Here is a 21,563-nt window from a genome sequence, read left to right on the forward strand (position 1 = left end):
AATGAATTGGACCAATTCAACAATAACAGATGAGAGAGAGAGTTACTACTTGGTTGTATAACTTGCTAGAAATAATAGCTAAATCCTCTTTAAATAACATCCTACTGTTTGAAGAAAATTCCGATTTGGATAATGTTCATTGTTGGAATACAACCTGTTCACTGACAAAATTCTCAGAATTTTGTCAGTGAACAGGTCTCGGTCTCAAAGCGACGAAAATATTTTGACAAATTAAATTTAAATGTTGAAGTGAATCTAACGGATTTTGTGTGTTATTTTAAATGGCTTATAAACACCTTCCACACTGCAATTGTTTTCGTTCCAGCACACGATCTCAGATCAGGTCACTTGCTATGCAAGTGCATCTCCGTAATAATAATAATATTAGGGATAAAATCCAAAATTACAGGTAAAAACTCAATTAAAATCAATTTATTAAAAATTAAAATTAAATCAAGTTTCACAGTATAAAATATAAATATATAGTTTTAGGGAGAAAAAAAAACAAGGTTCATGAACTCATCGATGAAAATCCACTGTCACATATTTATTTATTATACTTATTTATTGTGCTTTTAATTATTAATTTTTCTATATGTGACGGTGGATTTTCATCGATGAGTTCACGAACCTTGATTTTTTCCCCTAAAACTATATATTTATATATATATATATATATATATATATATATATATATATATATATATAAGGTCTATGTGGAAAGAGGTTGTTCTTTCGTAGGGATATTTATCCAAGTATATGCCTGTTTAGTTCTATATCAATTAGCGATACTGGAAATTCCACATGTGCATATGTACTAGTGCTTATCATTAGTTCTTCTTGGATATTATTACTTTACACTTTTGAAATTCCAGTTGTCACTACAGATGCTTACATCTTTTCAATATATGAGAAAAATATCTAACAATACAAAGAAAATGGAGAATGCATACACAAAATAATCAATATATTTATTATAAAAGTCAATTCATGTTACCTACGCATGTTTCAGTTTCATTACTTAAGTCCATATTTAAGCAATTAAATTGCATTATAAATTTGGAAAAGCAAAAATCTTCATCAAGGAAAAAAAATCTACTGTTACTAAGGTAAAATAACAGTCAATTTTTACCTTAGTAACAGTCAATTTTTGCCCTGATGAAGGTTTTTGCTTTTCCAAATTCATAATGCAATTTAATTGCATAAATATGGATTTAAGTAATTAAACCAAAATGTGTGCAAGCAACATGAATTGACTATTATAATAAATATATTGATTATTCTGTGTATGCATTCTCCATTTTCTTTGTATTATACAGGGTGTCCACAAAGTCTGGGTACCTGGAGTAAATAAAATCATAACATAAACAATTAAATATATGAAATAATAATTCCTTAAAGTATGTGTTAATCCCCATTTACCCAGACTTTGTGGACACCCTGTATATATATATATATATATATATATATATATATATATATATATGGATGGATCACCATCAAATTTTTACCATCCACTTTTCCATGTTTGCATCTTTCAGATGGAATTTGTTGAAAACGATTTTCTGTGACCAGATTCCTCACATCAACCATCATCTGTTTCCAAGTAAGGTTACATGTCCCCTTTGTCAGTCATTATACATACATAAATGCATGTATATATGTAAGGAGAAGATAGATTCAGTAGTGGAAATCAGCCGCCCTCTAAACACTAATGTGGTTAGAAAAATACAAAAGAAAGAGGACATCTGTGGACCATATTAATAAGGAGTTTGCAAATCCAGAGCCCAAGATATAATTTCAGCTTCATAACTTTTATTATTGAAGCAACAAGATACATACCAACCTGTCTGGAGCTTTAAAGTATAGCTGAACTTGGTTTCTTGGGGAGAGAATACAAATCCTTAATTCATACTCTACAAATGATCACAGTATCAGGAACTATAATAATCCGCAAGACTTTAAGACTTAAAGAATGGCAGTTAAAACAAGATCCTTTCCTTCACAGCCTTGGTATCAAGTAAGTGGCTGTTCAAAATTTACTGTAAATTAAAAAGTTAAAGAGAACATACATACACATACACACACACACACACACATGATGGGCTTCTTTCAGTTTCTCTCTACAAATCCATTTGCAAGGCTTTGCCCAAGGTGCTGCACAGTGGGAGTGAACCTGTAGCCTCATTTTCGGGAAGCAAGCTTCATAACTACACAGCCATGTCTGCACTTAGCAATGCCTGCAACCTCATAACGAGGATGAGGTGGAGGATTTTACTGTTAATCATATAATATTTAACAGATGCTCTTGCACAAACTATATTGTGCCATTTCTCACACACCAATCTTTTATATTTATTTCTTCTCTAATCTCCATGTTTAAAATGTAGTTTTTTTCCCCTCATTTCTTCTATTTTTGATTTTTTTTTTGTTTTGCTTTGTTTTCATATCTTTGTCTATTTGTAATATGGTTTTAGCAACTTGGTAATCTCTTATTCCATTATAGAGAATTAAAGATTTAAGAGCAACTCAGCTGTTACTCCAGATGAGTTCTCACCACTGCTTATTCATATATATATATATAATATATGTGTGTGTGTGTAAATATGTATGTATGTCATCATCATCATCATCATTTAATGTCCATCTTCCATGCATGCATGGGTAGATTGTGTGTGTGTGTGTGTGTGTGTGTGTATATATATATATATATATATATATATATATAAAGGTTATGAAGGGTATTGGAGTCAACCAAACCCTAAAAATACAGGCAATACCGACTAGTTTTGCCCCTGTCGTGGTTGCAACATGAGTGGGGAATATAACATGGGTCGTGTATTAGCGTGTGTATATATAAAGAAAGAATAAGATAAAGAGACCAATGGCAAAGTTAGAATTATATTTTATGTATAAAGTCTTACAGCTGTTTCAGGGAAAATCCAATGTATCCCTTCATCGGATGAAGGGATACATTGGATTTTCCCTGAAACAGCTGTAAGACTTTATACATAAAATATAATTCTAACTTTGCCATTGGTCTCTTTATCTTATTCTTTCTTTATATATATATATATATATATATATATATATATATATATATATATATATATATATATATATATATATGTGTAAATATGTATATATGTCGGTATATATTATATATCATCATCATTTAATGTCTGTTGTCCATGCTGACATGAGTTGGATAGTGTGACCAGAGCTGGCAAGCTGGGGAGCTACACCAGGCTCCAGTCTGATTTGGCCTGGTTTCTATGGCTAGTTGCCTTTTCTAATGACGCCAACCACTTTAGAGAGTGTACCGGGGGCTTTTACATGGCACCACACAGGTGCTTTATGTGATGTCACACAAATGCTTTTATGTATTGCCACATGGGTGCTTTTACATAGCACCACCACAAATGCTTTACACCGCTAGAGGGATCTTAACACTTCTGGTGTGGAGTACAGGTCTTCTTGTATACGGGAAGGTGCTTGAAAACTTCAGCTTCCTGAGGTTGTTCATCAGTACCTCATATATATATATATATATATATATAATCGTTTAACGTCCGCTTTCCATGCTAGCATAGGTTGGACGATTTGACTGAGGACTGGTGAAACCAGATGGCTACACCAGGCTCCAATCTGATTTGGCAGAGTTTCTACAGCTGGTTGCCCTTCCTAACGCCAACCACTCTGAGAGTGTAGTGGGTGCTTTTACGTGTCACCGGCACGAAGGCCTGTCAGGCGATACTGGCAACGGCCATGCTCAAAATGGTGTATTTTATGTGCCACCCGCACAAGAGCCAGTCCAGGGGCACTGGCAACGATCTCGCTCGAAAATCCTTAAATAATAAACAAGGGGCTCTTTTATATATATATATATATATATATATATATATATATATATATATATATATATATATATATATATATGTATATATTCATATATTTATATGTACACACACACACACACACATTTTCAGGTTCAGTCTCACAACATATATCATGTTGGTGTATGCGAGTGCCTATGTGTGTGTCTCCTTGCCAACACAACGGTTATAAACAAATATCGCCATCTTATAAGCCGTGCTGGTTGGTGACAGGAAAGGCACCCAGCTATGGAAAAATCTTCCTTAACAAATTCAGTTTGAAATCTTTATCATCATCATCATCATCATCGTCGTCATTTAATGTTAGTTTTCCATGCTGGCATGAGTCAGATGGTTTGATGGATCTGACAAACTGCACGGTTGTGTGAAGCTCCATCAGCTTTGGCATGGTTTCTATGGCTGGATGCCCTTCCTAATGCCAACTAGTGTGTACATAGCTACTTTTCTTGTGCCACTGGTACTAGTGAGGTTACCAAGTAACATGCAATTTCAAGACAGGAAAGGAGCAGAAAAGGAAAAAAAGAAAATCTCCTCCCCCACCTGACCACTCATGTGGGGGGGGGGGAGATATTTGAGAAGGGAGTTGGCTTTATGTCAGGTGTTGAGAGGCTTAAAGTACAATAGTGGGACAAGCACAGGTGTCTTGTTATACAGAAGATACATGGCTACCCCGTGGGGGTAGTAATTGGTAGGGAGACTATATATATATATCATCATCATCATTGCTTAACATCTGCCTTCCATGCAGGCATGGGTTGGACAGTTTGACAGGAGCCGGCCAGATAGAAGACTACCCCAGGCTGCTGTGTCTGTTTTGGCAGGGTTTTTACGGCATGTGGTGTAGTGGTTAGAGTGCTCGGCCTACAATTATAAGGTTGTGAATTTGATATCCAGTGGTACATTGTGTCCTTGAGCAGGACAATTTGTTTCACATTGCTCCAGTCCACTCACCTGACAAAAATAAGTTGTACCTGTATTTCAAAGGGTCAGCTTTGACACATTCTGTTTCACGCTGAATCTCCCTGAGAACTACTTCAAGGGTACACATGTCTTTGGAATGCTCAGCCAATTGCACATTAGTTTCATGAGCAGGCTGTTCCATTCATTGGATCAACTGGAATAGTCATCGTCATAACCAATGGAATATCATACAACTTATGATGGAACTGGGCTGAGTGGGTTTTGATAATTTCTCTGAATTAGTGAATAAATCCCAAAAAATCAAAACATTTACAAAGAGAACTAAATCCTTTATTCTCTCTGGCAATTTTACCATTTTTTTTTACTTTGTTTTGATGTTGTTTTTCTCTCTCTCTCTCTCTCTCTCTCTCTCTCTCTCTCTCTCTTTGTCTTCCCCTCTGTCTATGTCCAGACTTAATTTAAAATGTTATATATTTTTTTAATCAATCTTGGCTTAATCATGACTTGTTACACACACACACACACACACACACACACACACACAGATTCCAGTTATTTACATGCACAAAACCAGAATATTCAATATGTATGGTAATGGAAAAAAAAAAAACAATTATTGCACTTTTAGCGGCTAAGCTATTTCTCTGACCTAACTATTTTTAGCCAGGCTCAAAACAACAAACTCACCCCTAACAGTTAATGCTAATGGGTAATAAATTATACCTTAAAATAACCCTAACCCATTCCTATATAATGCAACACTCAATTTCAACCAAGGTAGGGAAATGGATCCTGCAGAGAGACTGTGATACTGGCTTTAATCTGTTATGTTTGCTCATTCAATGGTTATTCAAGTTAAGACATCTTTACTGTTTGTTTACATACATACATGTGTGTGTGTGTGTATGTTTGGTAAGAAGCTTGCCTCCCAACTATAAGGTTCCAGGTTCAGTTTCACTGCATGGCACCTTGGGCTTTAGTCCAACCAAAGCCTTATGACGTAAACTGAAAGAAGTCTGTTGTATGTGTGTGTGTGCGTGTGTGTCTTTGTATCTGTGTTTGTTCCCCACCACTACCACCACTACCACTTGACAACCGGTGTTGGTGTGTTTACATCCCTGTAACTTAACGATTCAGTAAAAGAGACCAGTAGAATATTCAAACAAGTAAAATATAAAATATATATATATATACCGGAGTAAGCACATGTGTAACGGTTTTTTTGTTATATTTCTGCTGCTTTTAAATAAAGTATATATATATATATATATATATATAATGCATGACCACTAAATCTACATGTTTTTTTATTCTCTCTCCGTTTATTTTCTCCTATTCCTTTCTGTTGAAGAACATAGGCTTGAAACGTAAAAGACTTTCTCACTTTCCTTGGAGTCAAACTAATACACTTGCTTGTTGTTTATACACCTGTCTTTGTCTTTTGTTTTTCTGTAAATTTCAACTATATATATATATATATATATATATATATATATATATATATAAGCTCCTCATCATCATCATTTGGCATAGGTTGGAGAGTTTGAAAGGAGCTAGTAAGCCAGAAGACTGTAGCAGGTTTCACTGTCTGTTTTGGCATGATTTTTATGGCTGGATGCCCTTCCTAATGCCAACCACTTTGCAAAGTGGCATAAGTCATGTCATAAAAAACCTGCCTAGACCCATGTCTCCAATGCAAGAAACTATCAGTAGCTTGTATCTTTATACTGTATGCATTAAATGATATTCATCTCTCACTGAATGGAGTACATTTTTCATTGATCTTTGCTTAACAGAACAGTAAACTACATATGCATATATATATCTCATTCTTGAGAGAAGAAATTGTACACAGACATTGCACTTCTTGGATCTCTGCAGAGATAATTGTGACACATCCTCTGGAGGTGGCGATAATTTTAATAAATCAACAATTTATGTTGTATGGTATTTGATATACTTGTATTTGTCTACACACACACATATGCATATATACATGTGCGTGTGTGTGTATTTACATATATATCATCATCGTCGTTTAACGTCCGCTTTCCATGCTAGCATGGGTTGGACGATTTGACTGAGGACTGGTGAAACCGGATGGCAACACCAGGCTCCAATCTAATTTGGCAGAGTTTCTACAGCTGGATGCCCTTCCTAACGCCAACCACTCAGAGAGTGTAGTGGGTGCTTTTACGTGTCACCCGCACGAAAACGGCCACGCTCGAAATGGTGTCTTTTATGTGCCACCCGCACAAGCCAGTCCAGGGGCACTGGCAACGATCTCACTCGAAAATCCTACGGGAGCCAGATGCATAAATTCATATATATATATATATACACACACACATACATAAACATATATATGATTATGTATGTGTGTATGTGTGTTCATTTTATACAGTAAATACAAAGGCATACAGAAATCAGGAGTGTAATTTTTGCTTTTGTTTTTAAATACCAGACAGAAAGAGAAAGAGAGAATAAGAAAGTGGAAACAAAAGCGGCAGGCAGACAAACAAAAGGAAAGTAAAAGCTAAAAATGGTAAGGAATCAGATTATGTTTTCTGCACATGTTCTTTATAAATCATTCTTTTAATCACTTGCAGATCTTTCTGAGAAAATCCTTCAATCTGTCAATAACAGACCAAATTCTCTTCCTTCACTTAAGTTCCAATAATTTCAAAGAATCTCTTAAAACTAGATTATAATTTTTTTAATTCACTTTTGAAACTTTTAGTTGCTTTTGATAGGAACTTCCTTTATCTTTTACTTGTTTCAGTCATTAAACTGTGACCATGTTAGTGCACCACCTTGAAGAATTTTTAGTTGAATGAACAGACTCCAGTAGTTTTTTTTTAAAAAAAACCTGGTACTTATTCTATCAATTATTTTTGCTGAACTGCTAAGTTACAGAGACATAAACACATCAGTACCAGTTGTCAAGTGGTGAGGGAGAAACAGACAAAAAGACACACACACACACACACACACATATAATGACCTTCTTTCAGTTTCCGTCTACCAAATCCACTCACAAGGCTTTGATTGGCCTGAGGCTATAGTAGAAGACACTTGCCCAAGGTGCCACGCAGTGGGACTGAACTTGGAACCATGTGGTTGGTAAGCAAGCTACTTACCACTTTAATTTTAATTACAATTTTTTCTTTCACTTGTTGGATCTGGAGAAAGGGGCAGTGCCCGTTGTCTTTGCAGACCCCACCAAGACCAATAAAACTGGTTCCATTGAACCTCTGTAAGTCAACTTCTTCAAGAAAAGATACGAGCAGAAAGGAAGTTCCTGAGGGTTATAAGATGTTTTGGCACACCTGTTTTAGTACCACCTGTTTGGCATTGTTGATTTGGCACTGACTTAATGGTATCAAAAGCTTTAGTATTTCTATTTTCCCCACCCCCGTCACTTTTGCTTTCTCTCCCTCCCCCTCTGTGTATGTGTATAAGCATATTTCTTTTTATGCACATAAGGAGACATAAAGTATTCAGTTAATGAATTATTTCTCTCATCAATCATATTCAATTAATGAATTATTTCTCTCCCTCCCTCACCCTTGCTCTACCTCTCACTCTTCATCATCTAACATCTGTTTTCTATGCCGGCATGGGTTAGATGGCTTTACTGGAACTGGCAAGTCAGGAAGCTGCACCAGGCTCCAGTTGTCTGTTTTGGCATGGTTTCTGCACCTGGATGCCCTTCCTAATGACAATCACTTTACAGAGTGTTCTGGGTGCTTTTTATGTGTCACTGGCATATATTTTTGTACACATATTGTATGAGTTGTTTTGCTAACCAGCAGCAAAACATATTGTTGCCATAACATGCTCGATGCTCAGTCAGCTGTTCAAATCATCATGTTCCGATTCCTAAGGACCAGTGTTCTGGGGAAGAAGACAGACTGGCAACAGTGATTATTGTAAGGGGATGGGTGGTGGTGGTGGTGGTGAGAGATTGCAATAATACAAATCTTTATTAACAATGTATCCTGAAGCAAACTCAGCTATAATCAATACTTTAAAGCTGTCACAGGAAACCTGTAGTCTTTGAAACTTTCTGAACAGCATGCTTAATGAAAAAAAATCACCTTCCATTTTTTTCTAATAATGCAGCTCACCTGATGATAAGCTGTGTCTCATGCAGCTAACTTCTCAGAAAAGGTTGCCCATGCCTGATTAAAGCTAGAGTTAAATATCCCCCTTGAACAGAAAGAAGGCAGAGAGCTGTCTGCAGGATTAAGCTCCAAAAAAGGGTAAATCAACAAAACAAATGAGCGTGCACACACACACACAACTAATACAAAAAGAAAAAAAAATGTTTTTTTGTTCAAAATGTCAGAACCCTTTAGCATTTAACATTTTAGCATTCAACTTGGCCACATTAGGCCAAAATATTTAACCTGTTTTATGTTGAAACTGGCCAGATCTGGCCTCTCACTTCAACCCTACAATGTCATTCTAAAACTAAACTATCACATCATTGAAATCTCGATACATGATTAATTCAAAACAATGTGAACCAACAAGCATTGCAGTTGACAGAATAATCTATATACTAAAGGGTCAGACCAGCATATACGGCCAAAACATTCTATTTGTTTTATGTTCAAACTGACCAGATCCAGCATCTCATGTCTACCTAATAATCTCATTTTAAGACTAAGCAATTATTTCTTTAAAATATTGAAGCTACAAGATGTCATGATTTATTCAAAACAAAGTGAACCCGGAACCACATGGTTCCGGGTTCATTCTCACTGCATGGCACCTTGGGCAAGTGTCTTCTACTATAGCCTCGGGCCGACCAAAGCCTTGTGAGTGGATTTGGTAGACGCAAACTGAAAGAAGCCCGTCGTATATATGTATATATATATATAAATGTATGTATGTGTTTGTGTGTCTGTATTTGTCCCCTCCAACATCGCTTGACAACCGATGCTGGTGTGTTTACATCCCCGTAACTTAGCGGTTCGGCAAAAGAGACCGATAGAATAAGTACTAGGCTTCCAAAGAATAAGTCCTGGGGTTGATTTGCTTGACTAAAGGCGGTGCTCCAGCATGGCCACAGTCAAATGACTGAAACAAGTAAAAGAGTAAAAGAGTACTGAGTAAATAAGCATTACACTTGACAAGTTCTGGATGCTAAAGAGTTAATGTGGCATAGTTCCAATTAGTTACCATTTGCTACAACTGAAAATCAGTGGTGAAGTAATGAGGTGGAGGAAAGAAGTGCCTGATCTTTGGTAGACATGTGGCAATCTGCAGTTTCTGCTACTTAACCATTCTGTTGCTAAGCTAACAGAAACGACTGATAGAAGACTTGGTAGTAGTAGTTGGTGTTACAAGCAGCTGTGATGGTTGCAACATTGTGTTCTGCGATGTTAGCAAAGTCTAGCAACAACATACCAGACTTCTGATTAAAGTTGAATCTTGACAAATAATCACTATGAAAAGAAACCATGCAAACTGAACAAAAGTACAGTTTTAGCTGGCTGTTCTACTGAATTACTGCACACATCCTCTGTGTGTTTGTATGTGTGTGTGTGTGTGTGTGTGCTCGCATGCATCATGTATGTATGTATCTACCTACCTATTAGTCTATCTATGTTCTCATGTATCTATTTGTATACATATATATATATATACATATATATATGCATATATATATATATATATATATATATATATACACACACACATATATCATATATTGTTTATATGTATATATATATATATATATATATATATATATATATATATATATATATATATATATATATATATATACATATATATATATGTGTGTGTGTGTGGAGGCGTGTGGCTTAGTGGTTAGGGTTTCAGCATCATGATCGTAATATTGTGGTTTCGATTCCTGGACTAGGCGACGCGTTGTGTTCTTGAGCAAAACACTTCATTTCACGTTGCTCCAGTCCACTCAGCTGGCAAAAATGAGTAACACTGTGATGAACTGGCGTCCCGTCCAGCTGGGGAACACATACGCCACTGAAACCGGGAAACCGGGCCCATGAGCCTGGCTAGGCTTTAAAAGGGCGCATTTATTTATTTTATATATATATATATATATATATATATATATAAGGTGGGTCAAAAGTCACACACAAAATAAGTTCAATACACTCCAGATTTGTCAAAGACATGCTTCAATTTTTTAAAATAAAATGATGAAGAATACACACATACTTGTACATGGCAAACAAAAATAATAATGATAATGTAATATAAATAAAAGGTTAAATGTTTTGGTGTGTGACTTTTGTCCCCCCCCCCCTCCTGTATTATATATGTATACACACTCACACAGGATAGATGTCAACTTGTTAAACAAGTATGATCATGGCTGACTAAATAAAGTATATACACACACATGCATACATCTATATCATCATTATCATTGTTAAACGTCCACTTTTCTATGCGTCTGTCAGTCAGATGCCCTTTCTGTTGCCAACCCCCACCTGTTTCTTGGCAAGGTAATGTTTCCCCCATGGCCAGAAATGTTTTCCACAGACAACTGGAAATGAGCAATATCGCTTGCATAACAAGGGTACACACAAACACACAACAGGCTTCTTTGAGTTGTTGTCTACCAAATCCAAGCACAAGGCATTAGTCAGCTTAGGGCTATAGAAGAAGACATTTGCCCAAGGTACTGGGCCATGGGACTGAACCTGAAACCATGTGGTTGGGAAGCTAACGTCTTAACCTCACAGCCATGCCTGATTGTTGTTATGTACGCCAGCAACAGACAATGATTGCGTAAAGTATGTGATGTGTGGACTGTGTGGCCTCCATGTATTGCTGCTATGTAGAATTTGAAGTTGTTGGTGTTATAACATCAGCTATACATTATATGGACCCTGTGTGTCATGTCATGTTGTCAGGTGGTGGTAGTCATGTTAGCTATATGATGTGTGGGTTGTGATGTTATATTTAGAGGGTTTTGTATGGAGTATGTCTTGTGTGTGCTATTTGAGTTATACTTTTGAAATATTATTATCATTATCATCATGTTTCAAACGTAGGAACTAAACCAGAAGTTTTACGCAGAGGGAAACAGTCCATTAAATCAACCCCTTATACATGTTTGGCACTAAATTCATCAGGCTAACAATCATGTGGTTGTCAGTTCGATTCCCAGACTGGGTTGTGTGTTGTGTTCTTGAGCAAGACACTTTACTACATGTTCCTCCAGTTCACTCAGCTGTAGAAATGAGTTGCAATGTCACCGGTGCCAAGCTGTATTGGGTTTTGCCTTTCCCTTGGCATGGAGAGGAGAGGCTGGTATGCATGGGCAACTGCTGGTCTTCTACAAACAAGCCTGCCCTGGAGGGGATTTTTCTAGGTGCAATCCCATGGTCATTCATGACTGAAGGGGATCTTTAACCTTTATATAGAGCCATCTAAAAGTCCATAAGTCAGAAAAAATATGCATTCATATATTTGTCAATAGTGTGAGCATATTAATCAGAGTGTACAGTATTATATATCCATTATAGCCAATCTTATCAATCAGTTTCGCATTAGGGGTTTAGTGGGATGTTAAGTAACTGCAAATTCTGTCGAGTGCAGGGGTGCATAATCAGGTTGTTACCTAACATCCCATTGAACCCCTAGTGCAAAAATGACAGGTAAGATTGACCGTAATGGTTGTTTCTTACTGTACACTTTGATTAAAATATATATAAACGCACACACACACACACACATATATATACACATATTTTCTGGCATACAAGTAGAGTTTTTCAGGCTAAAATTTACAGTCAAAAAAGGTGAGTTGACTAATAAACCAAGATGAATTTTGAAGACCAATGATTCCATGTGAAATGCAACAGGATTTCAAAAGATAGTGACAATGCTTGAATGTTTACACTATATATTATGTCAATAAATGTTTCCATTTATTCAAGTGAATAAACACACTTGTCTTATGTATTTGGAGTCTGCGTTCAAAATATCACAATGGAACTACAAGAAGAAACATGAAATAAGAGGGATCATGGGAAATATAAACAAACACAGTTTGTTTATATTTCAACAGTTTGAATCATGTCATTATCAATGAAGCACACCACACAAATATGTGTGTGTGTATGTATGTATATATGTGTGAATGTGTGCATGTATATTTACACAAACACACACACATACACACATACAAAGTACTCCAACAATTTAGGGATTAAATGAACTAGTCTATTTGATGTGCTCTCTGATATTATGCTTTATCAATCAGTATGGTGAAGATGTTCAGAACTTCACAAAGTTTGCTAAATGCTGGTAAGTTCCAAGAAGATTCAATTATATCTAAACAAGCTTAGAAGTGGGTCCCCACTCTAAAGTATCATCTCCACTAAAATTAACTTGACCACAACAAGAAGTATAATACACAAAGACAGGGATATAATAGAAGTGTGCCAACATAACCAGACCCACAGGGCTGAAAGGTGTGCAAGAAAAATCTAACTCCTCTGTTAGCCGCATCATCCTCATCATCACCATCATCTTTGTCATTGAATGTCCATGTTCCATGCTGGCTTGAGTTGGACAGTTTGCCTGGACCCAGCAAGCTGCAGGGCTACACCAAATTCCAGTGTCAGACCTCAATGCCCTTCCTAATGCCAATCACTTCATAGTGTGTACTGGATGCTCTTTTTTATTTTTTATTTTATTTTTATTTGTTTCAGTCATTTGACTGCGGCCATGCTGGAGCACTGCCTTTAGTCGAGAAAATCGACCCCAGGACTTATTCTTTGTAAGCCTAGTACTTATTCTAACGGTCTCCCAGGCCGAACCGCTAAGTGACGGGGACGTAAACACACCAACATCGGTTGTCAAGCGATGTTGGGGGGACAAACACAGACACACAAACATATACATACATATATATATATAAATATATATACAACGGGCTTCTTTCAGTTTCCGCCTGCCAAATCCACTCACAAGGCTTTGGTCGGCCCGAGGCTATAGTAGAAGACACTTGCCCAAGGTGCCACGCAGTGGGACTGAACCCGGAACCATGTGGTTGGTAAGCAAACTACTTACCACACAGCCACTCCTGCGCCTTTATTTTTAGTTTTTTTTTTTGTGCTGTGCACTGGCACTAACAAGATTGCAAGGCAGAAGAATGGAAAAGGGAAAAGCTCCTTCACCCCCACTCTATGACTAAGTAGAAGTGGGTGGGGAGCAGTGTTAGGGAAGGGGAGGTGGATTTATGCCAGGTATGGAGAGGCTAAAATATGACAAAGGAACAAGGACAGGTGTCTTGCTATAGAAGAGATACATGTCTACCCAACATTATATAATGATGAGTAATAGTAATTGGGGAAGTTGAAGGTAAAAATGTCAGAGATGGGTGCCAGAGTAAACCCTTAAGGCACAAGAAGGTGAGCACAAAATGGGAGACAGATCAGGGGTAGAAAGGAGAGAATGGGTAACTTCAGATGAGTGTGAAGAGTAACAGATGGTTAGAGATGGGGAAGGGTGGAGGTGTGGTCGATGGGAAATACCAGCATGGAGAGGGTATAAGAGAGACAGGAGAAGCTCAAGAAGGAGGATAGATCAGAAAGTAGGGGTTTAATTTTCAAGGTGTAGGTGAGGAAGAGAGGGATATGTAGAGGGTACATAAAGGTGGCCATAATGAATAACATAAGTTGTCCTTGTTCATGCACAAAGAGCACAGATTTATAAAGGCAAACCGAGAATGCAAGGCATTAATGCCTTTCTGCTAGGGTATATATAAGAAAGTTTTGTTTTATGCATTCTTACCATTGACATGGCATAGGATAAATAATCAAGAATGAGTGCTCGATCGGCTGTTTTATTCAATTCCCTTGCATCCTGATCCAGAGATTCCTGCATCCACATAATAGTATGGTAGAAGTCACGTTGGGTATAGGCATAGCGTCCTAGCTCAAAGCATTCTTCAGCTAAAACAGTTAAAGAATTTCAATTGGTGTCACTAAACAACAGCAAAATGTATTTTTTCACCATGATGCAGGATTTGCAACATGGTAAATATAAAACAGTTAAAGAATAAAAGACATTGGCAGAATTAGATTCTTATTGTAAGGACATGCAGAAGAGCAAAAGTCCATGCTTGTGTAACAAAGTTTGCCAAAAAGATTCCTAGAACTGAGTGAGTAAGGGTTAGGGATGAAGAAGGGAGACAGTTTCAAGAGTAGTGGAAAATGTTAGTCAGCAGACTCTGTTTATGACCCAGCTCAGAGCATTGTGCACTTAAAACAGTTAGAAGATATTAATTGGCTTCACTAAACTACAATAAAAGAACAAAAATCCATGCTTGTTTTAACCCTTTAGCATTTAAACTAGCCATAATTGGCCACAATGTTCTACCTGTTTTATGTTCAAGCTGACCAAATTTGGCCCCTCACACCAACCTTGCAATGTCATTCTAAAAATAAACAGTCACAAAGCTACAAGATAATGCATGATTAATTCTAAACACTGAATAAATAAGCGTTACATTTGACAGGATCTGAATACTAAAGGGTTAATGCAGTTTGCCAAAATGACTCCCAAAACTGAGTGAGAAAGAGGCACTATCGAGGGAGGTAAGAAGTGTTAGTTGGTGGGTTCAATTTAGCTGTTATTGTCATGATAAACGGTTCAATCTAAGGACAAGAGATAAATATATATGTATATATATGAGCAAGCACTAAGGTATGAATTAGTTTGCATACAAGTTCCATGCACCATTACCATACAACTAATGAGATCACATGACATCAGCAATAATTATAAATAAGCCAATCAAGGAACTTCTCTATCTTGTGATTCAACAAACTAGAAATATCTGAGAAATCTCCTCTCTTAGGTCAGACATCCTACTGTACTAAAATTAAAGGAATAAAAATTTTATAAAGCTCAAAGAACACAATGGATAATGTAGTCCTAGATACACTATGTCTGGAAAAAATGGGATGTGATGGTTATAGTTGGAAGGTCTTTGATACTAGATATATTTAAAAATAGGGCTGATAGTATATTTGATCAAGTTGATTTCAGTTAACAACAGCAATAATACCTACAACAACAATGTGAGAGACCTCTACATGGTTGTTTTAAAAAAGCTAGAAATAGCAAAATCTGCTTCAATTCTTGCACAACTGCCTTTAGAAAGGAAGGCCACATATGTATATATATGGTTGGCATATATATGCATAAATGTATGAATAGATGCCCTGCTATATTTTTATGTATTTTCTATCTGTATAGAGGTTAATAGTGTGGCAAATTATTATCTTAATAGTTATTAATTAACACTGCTTACAAATCCGCTGTTATTAACCCACAAGTATTATTAATTCACTAATAAGTTCTCGGTAACAACATTTATATGCAGTATTTCCAGGGGTAGTTAAAGAGGGTACTCAGTTGACAATGAAACTCCAACACTGGTTCAGATGATCTCTCATTTTCTGTCCTCAAAGATTTTGTAATTAAAGTGTGTTTACACATTACTACGCACACACGCACACACACACACACACACAAAGCTTATTTGAGGGCACCAGTTCCAAGCCATCACTGGAACTGTAAAAATTTGTAAAACTTTCCAGGAGTTTAGCATTTAAGTATATATGCGCATGTCTAGAAACGCAACTATTATGCATGAGAATATGTACATAAAACAAAACACAAAGGTTATTAAAGTTAAGGGGTTAGTTGGAGATATGCTTTGATATGGGAACATACAGATGGATGTGTGCAAAGGATTTCAAGGGTTTTTTTCTTGTTATGGATTATGGAAAGAACAAAAAAATGAAATGCACACTGTTGGAGTTGTCATCCTAGTATCACCAGTGTTATCATCAGACATCAGCAGCACTGTTATTATAATCATCATTGTTGTTATTATCTTCACCACCATCATCACCAACACCAACCTTATCACCATCACACAACCACCACCATCATCATCATCATCTTTTCCACCACCAGCAACTCCTACAACCTACAACCACCACCATCATCATCATCATTGTCATCAAGATCATCAGTCACCTCACACCACCACCACCACCACCACCACCATCATCGCCATTGCTATAAACAGCCATTAACATCACAATTGTTATTTATCTAATATCACCATCACCACCATTGTTGACCTCAACATTTAAAAGAAAAAAATGTTTGGTCCTACAATCTGTGTACACATATTTTCAATAGGCCATTACTGCAGTGTTTGTTCTCAGATAATATTTCTTGGAGACTTGCTGCATTAAAAATGCAATAAATATGAGAGAGAGATGAAAATTCATCATCTATTCTGGTGGTTCTCAACCAGGGTCCATGTGGCTTTGGAGGTCTCTATAAAATTTTCTTGTTAAAATTTATCCACCATAAATTGTTTATACTTCTGCAATACATGAAATATTTTAACAATTTTTTTTATACAATTTCTAGCAATATTTAATTATGAAAATATAATAGGATATTTTTAAACATCAAATGGCGATGAGGGTGCGTCTGAGTAAAGTAGGGACCAAAGGGGCCCATAGGCAAAAAATGGTTGAGAAACACTGATCTAAGCAATGTCCGGTGTGAGTGGCGGGAGTATTTTGGCCTTTTTGAGCCTTTTCAATGGCACAGACTTGCAACCAACCACATACTCAGATGAGTGAATTCATTATCTATTATATTTAATATGTTTCAAGCACAGCAAAAATCCATAACAGATGTTATGTCAGGACAAATACAGCAGTAAATGGTCCATCAACTGTGTATATACATTAAGTAGGATACATAGATGGCTATTTTAATTAAATACTGTCTTAATTGCATACACCAGGTCCTCATGATCATCATCATCATCATCATCATTGTTTTACTGTTTACATTCGGCAGAATTTGTTGAGGCTGAATTATTACAGCTGGATGCCCTTCCTGTTTCCAAATGAGGTAGTAGTTCCTCATGACCAGACGTGGTTTCATGGAAGATTGGAAACAAAAGAAAACATTCTGCATGACAGTGGCATTCATTTACAACCGTCATGTGATGTTAAGGCTAAAACACAGTAACACATGCACACATACACACACGTATATATGGTGGGCTTCTTTCAGTTTCTGTTTAAATCTACTTACAAGGCTTTGGTTGGCATGGGGTTATAGTAGAAGACACTTGCCCAAAGTGTCACACTGCGGGACTAAATCTAAAACCATGTGCTTAGGAAGCCAACTTCTTAACCACACAGTCACATCTACACACACACACACACACGCATACAAATTCGTGATTAACTCAAACAGCCAACAAGGTACCATTCACCAATGCATCCAACCATGCTGTAAAACCATGATTGCTATTCCTCTAAGCAATCCCCTCCACCCCACACACACACACACACACACATAAATTCACGACAATATCGGACAGCCAACAAGGTTTCATTCACGAACACCACATCCAGCCTTACCACAAACCCATTATCACCATTCCTCAAAGCAATCCAACCACACACACACACACACACACACACACACACACACACACACACACACACACACACACAACTATCCCTACCACGACTACCACCATTACCACCACCCAATCTCAGACAAGCACACAGCATCACATACCTTATACGTGGCAAAAGCCAAATAGTCCAATAAGGCATCTTTATTGATTGTCTTAACCGTTTCCTTATCATAACGCAGCAACGCTTCGTCCATCCACAGTACAGTGTGGTAGAAGTCATCATCATGATAAGCGATTCTACCAAGTTCGTAGCAGTCTGCGGCTGGAAAAAAGCAAGCAGGTAAGCATGCGGTTAGCAGCGAAGGAGGTGGACTGCTCGGTAAATGAACAGTGGTGGTGGTGGTGGAGGGGGATGGTGGTTAATGAGATTTAAGGCACACAGTTTACATGAGGGATATGTATGTGTTTGTATGTGTGTCTTTGTATGTATATGTAAATATATATATATATATATGCACACACAATACACATATATATATATATATATACATACACACATGCACACATTTTTATAGGGCAATTTAAATTTAACCCTTTAACATTCAAATTACTCTGTCAAATGTAATTCTTCTTTAGTCATATTGTTTCGGATTAATCATGCTTTATTTCATAGCTTCAAAATTTTGATGATATGACTGTATATTTTTAGAATGTCATTGTAAAGTAGATGTGAGAGTCCAGATCTGGCCAGATTGAACACAAAACATGTAGAATATTTGGGCCCAATATGGTCGGCTTAAATGCTAAAAGTTGAATTGCCAGAAAAGACACATTACCATCTCTTAGAACTCTATATATATTTGTGTATTTCTGGATGGAAACCAAGAGGAGGATTCATATAGACCATGTATCATTTGGTTGGAATTCAGTAAAATTGCAGTAAAATTACAAAAGAGTGTTATGCATCTCTGAAGATTAGACAATGTAGTTTATTTATATAATTTATATTATATCATTATATCACTGATCATCATTCTTTGTTAATGAAACACACATAAAATGGTGGAACTATTTAATTTACAGTTTTGCCTGTAGTTATGTTGTTAAGAATTTTGTTTCCCATCTAAATGGTTCTGGCTTCACTCCCATTGTATGGAACCTTAAGCAAGTCTCTTCTACTATAATCCCAGTTTGATCAAAGACTTGTGAATAGGTTTGGTAAATGGACGCTGAAAGAGAGTGTGTGTGTGTGTGTGCGCGCGCACATGTGCATGTGTGTGTATACATGTTGTATTATGGATACAGGCTAAGATGTTTGGTTAAAAACTTCCCTTTGTAACTCACATGATTATATTCTTGCTCTACCATCTTAGTAAACAAATGATTCATTCTATGATGTAGTCCTAGAAACATGTATACCAGAGACTTCAAAAACTATGCTGGTTTTGTCATGGTTGGCAAATATTTGATCATATGTCTGCCGAGTCACAGCCAGCTTAGGCCTAAAGACAAACAACAGTCAATAAATGTTAACAGTATGTGGTTGCTTGACCTGCCAAACATAGCTGCTAAATTTCCATCATAATGTAACCTAACATCTAGACAAAGGAAGGCCACCTTAGACAATGCAGTTCTAGATATGCTGTGTCTGAATAAATGATGAGATGGGATGGCCGTGGGTGGAACGTCTATGATTATTGGATTGACTGGAGTATAAATATGTATGCATGCGTAAATATATGCATATGTAGATATATACATACAAACACATTTTTGCATACACATTTACTGATACATACATATGCATTTGCATATATATATATATATATATATACACACACACACACATATACATACTCCTATATACATATACACACCAACATACATATATACACTCATACATATATATATATATATACACATACACTCATACAAATCTACATAACTATGTTACATACATACATACATTTATACAAACCTACATACACACTTGTACACACATGTGTACATACACATGCATAAATACATACATATCCACACACATACATACACAATCATGCATTGACACACACACACACACAACTATATAGAATGGTTACCTAAGGAAACCTAGCAATAATCTACACAAAATCAATGCCATGTTCCTCTAGGCGCTGTCTAGGCTATAACGACATATTTGGCTTTTAGATTTCTTTGTAAAACATCAAGAAATTTCTGTTTTTCTTTGTAGTCAGCCAAACTAACCATTTTCTCTGTGCCAGTTGCAAAGAAAATACATTTCAAATAATATTTCCCTTGCAATGATTTTCTTTCTAACAAATATTTCTTCAGTTCTTTTACTTATCTCTCTCCCTTCCTCTTTCTCTCTCCCTTCCTCTTTCTCTCTCTCTCTCTCTCTCTCTTCCTCACAACCTTTTTCTCTCTTCTCAACCTACACAACACATACCCTACACCATGAACTGATAAAGTGGTCAATAAAAAAAAACTAGCAGTCGGTCAGTTACAAGATGTGGCTTCTAGTTGATCTGATCGACAGAACGGCCAGCTTTTGAAATTAATGTGTAAGTGGCTGAGCACTGGGCCTTTGAGATACAGGTACTACTCAACTTTGCCATTTGAGTGAATTGGAGCAAAGTGAGATAAAGTGTCTTGCTCAAGGACACAGAATGCCACTGGGATTTGAACTCACAACCTTAAGATTGTGGACCAAATACCTTAACCACTAAGACATGCGTCTCCACTAAAGTAGTCAATATTGATCACTAAAGGGTCGATAAACATAGGGTTGATAAACACCTGAAATAATATTAATGAACTGAATCAAGAAGAATGGGAGTAATTTAAGGTTAATAACTCACTAATTTCCAGTCAAATATCAATACAACCGTAACTAGTATTCATCATATTTCTCATTAAATATTCCAACTATATCAATATAACAGCACTGAATTTTCATTGTTCTTGATCAATTTTGTTAAGTATTTTCTTTGAATTTCTTTGACACTTTAGCATTCAGATTACTTAGTCCAATGTCATCATCATCATCATTATCATCGTTTAACGTCCGCTTTCCATGCTAGCATGGGTTGGACGATTTGACTGAGGACTGGCAAACCAGATGGCTACGCCAGGCACCAATCTGATTTGGCAGAGTTTCTATAGCTGGATGCCCTTCCTAACGCAAACCACTCCGAGAGCGTAGTGGGTGCTTTTACGTGCCACCGGCACGAAGGCCAGTCAGGCAGTACTGGCAACAGCCA

The 21,563-nt window shown here is 36.7% G+C and overlaps 1 protein-coding gene and 1 long non-coding RNA gene across 7 annotated transcripts in view; one reads left to right on the forward strand and one right to left on the reverse strand.

Annotated features, from left to right (window-relative positions):
- The window catches only part of LOC106882470 (prolyl 4-hydroxylase subunit alpha-1), a 135,729-nt gene that overhangs the window by 51,374 nt on the left and 62,792 nt on the right, over positions 1–21,563 (reverse strand). For 3 of the 4 annotated variants that reach the window (XM_089340669.1, XM_089340668.1, XM_089340666.1), the window contains exon 4: positions 14,625–14,785. In XM_089340669.1, the coding sequence (XP_089196795.1) occupies positions 14,625–14,785 (161 nt within the window). Of the gene's footprint in view, positions 1–14,624; positions 14,786–18,464; positions 18,626–21,563 lie in introns of all 4 variants that reach the window. The other variant, XM_089340667.1, reaches the window with a different exon arrangement.
- Positions 1–21,563, forward strand: part of LOC128250617 (uncharacterized) — a 169,427-nt gene that overhangs the window by 16,681 nt on the left and 131,183 nt on the right. For all 3 annotated transcript variants that reach the window (XR_016238115.1, XR_016238116.1, XR_016238114.1), the window contains exons 2-3: positions 1,542–2,020; positions 7,282–7,362. This is a non-coding gene — a long non-coding RNA (uncharacterized LOC128250617). The remainder of the gene's footprint in view (positions 1–1,541; positions 2,021–7,281; positions 7,363–21,563) is intronic.

The sequence above is a fragment of the Octopus bimaculoides genome, chromosome 23 (assembly GCF_046866305.1).
Source record: "Octopus bimaculoides isolate indiv1 chromosome 23, ASM4686630v1, whole genome shotgun sequence".
Classification (NCBI taxonomy): Eukaryota; Metazoa; Mollusca; class Cephalopoda; order Octopoda; family Octopodidae; genus Octopus; species Octopus bimaculoides.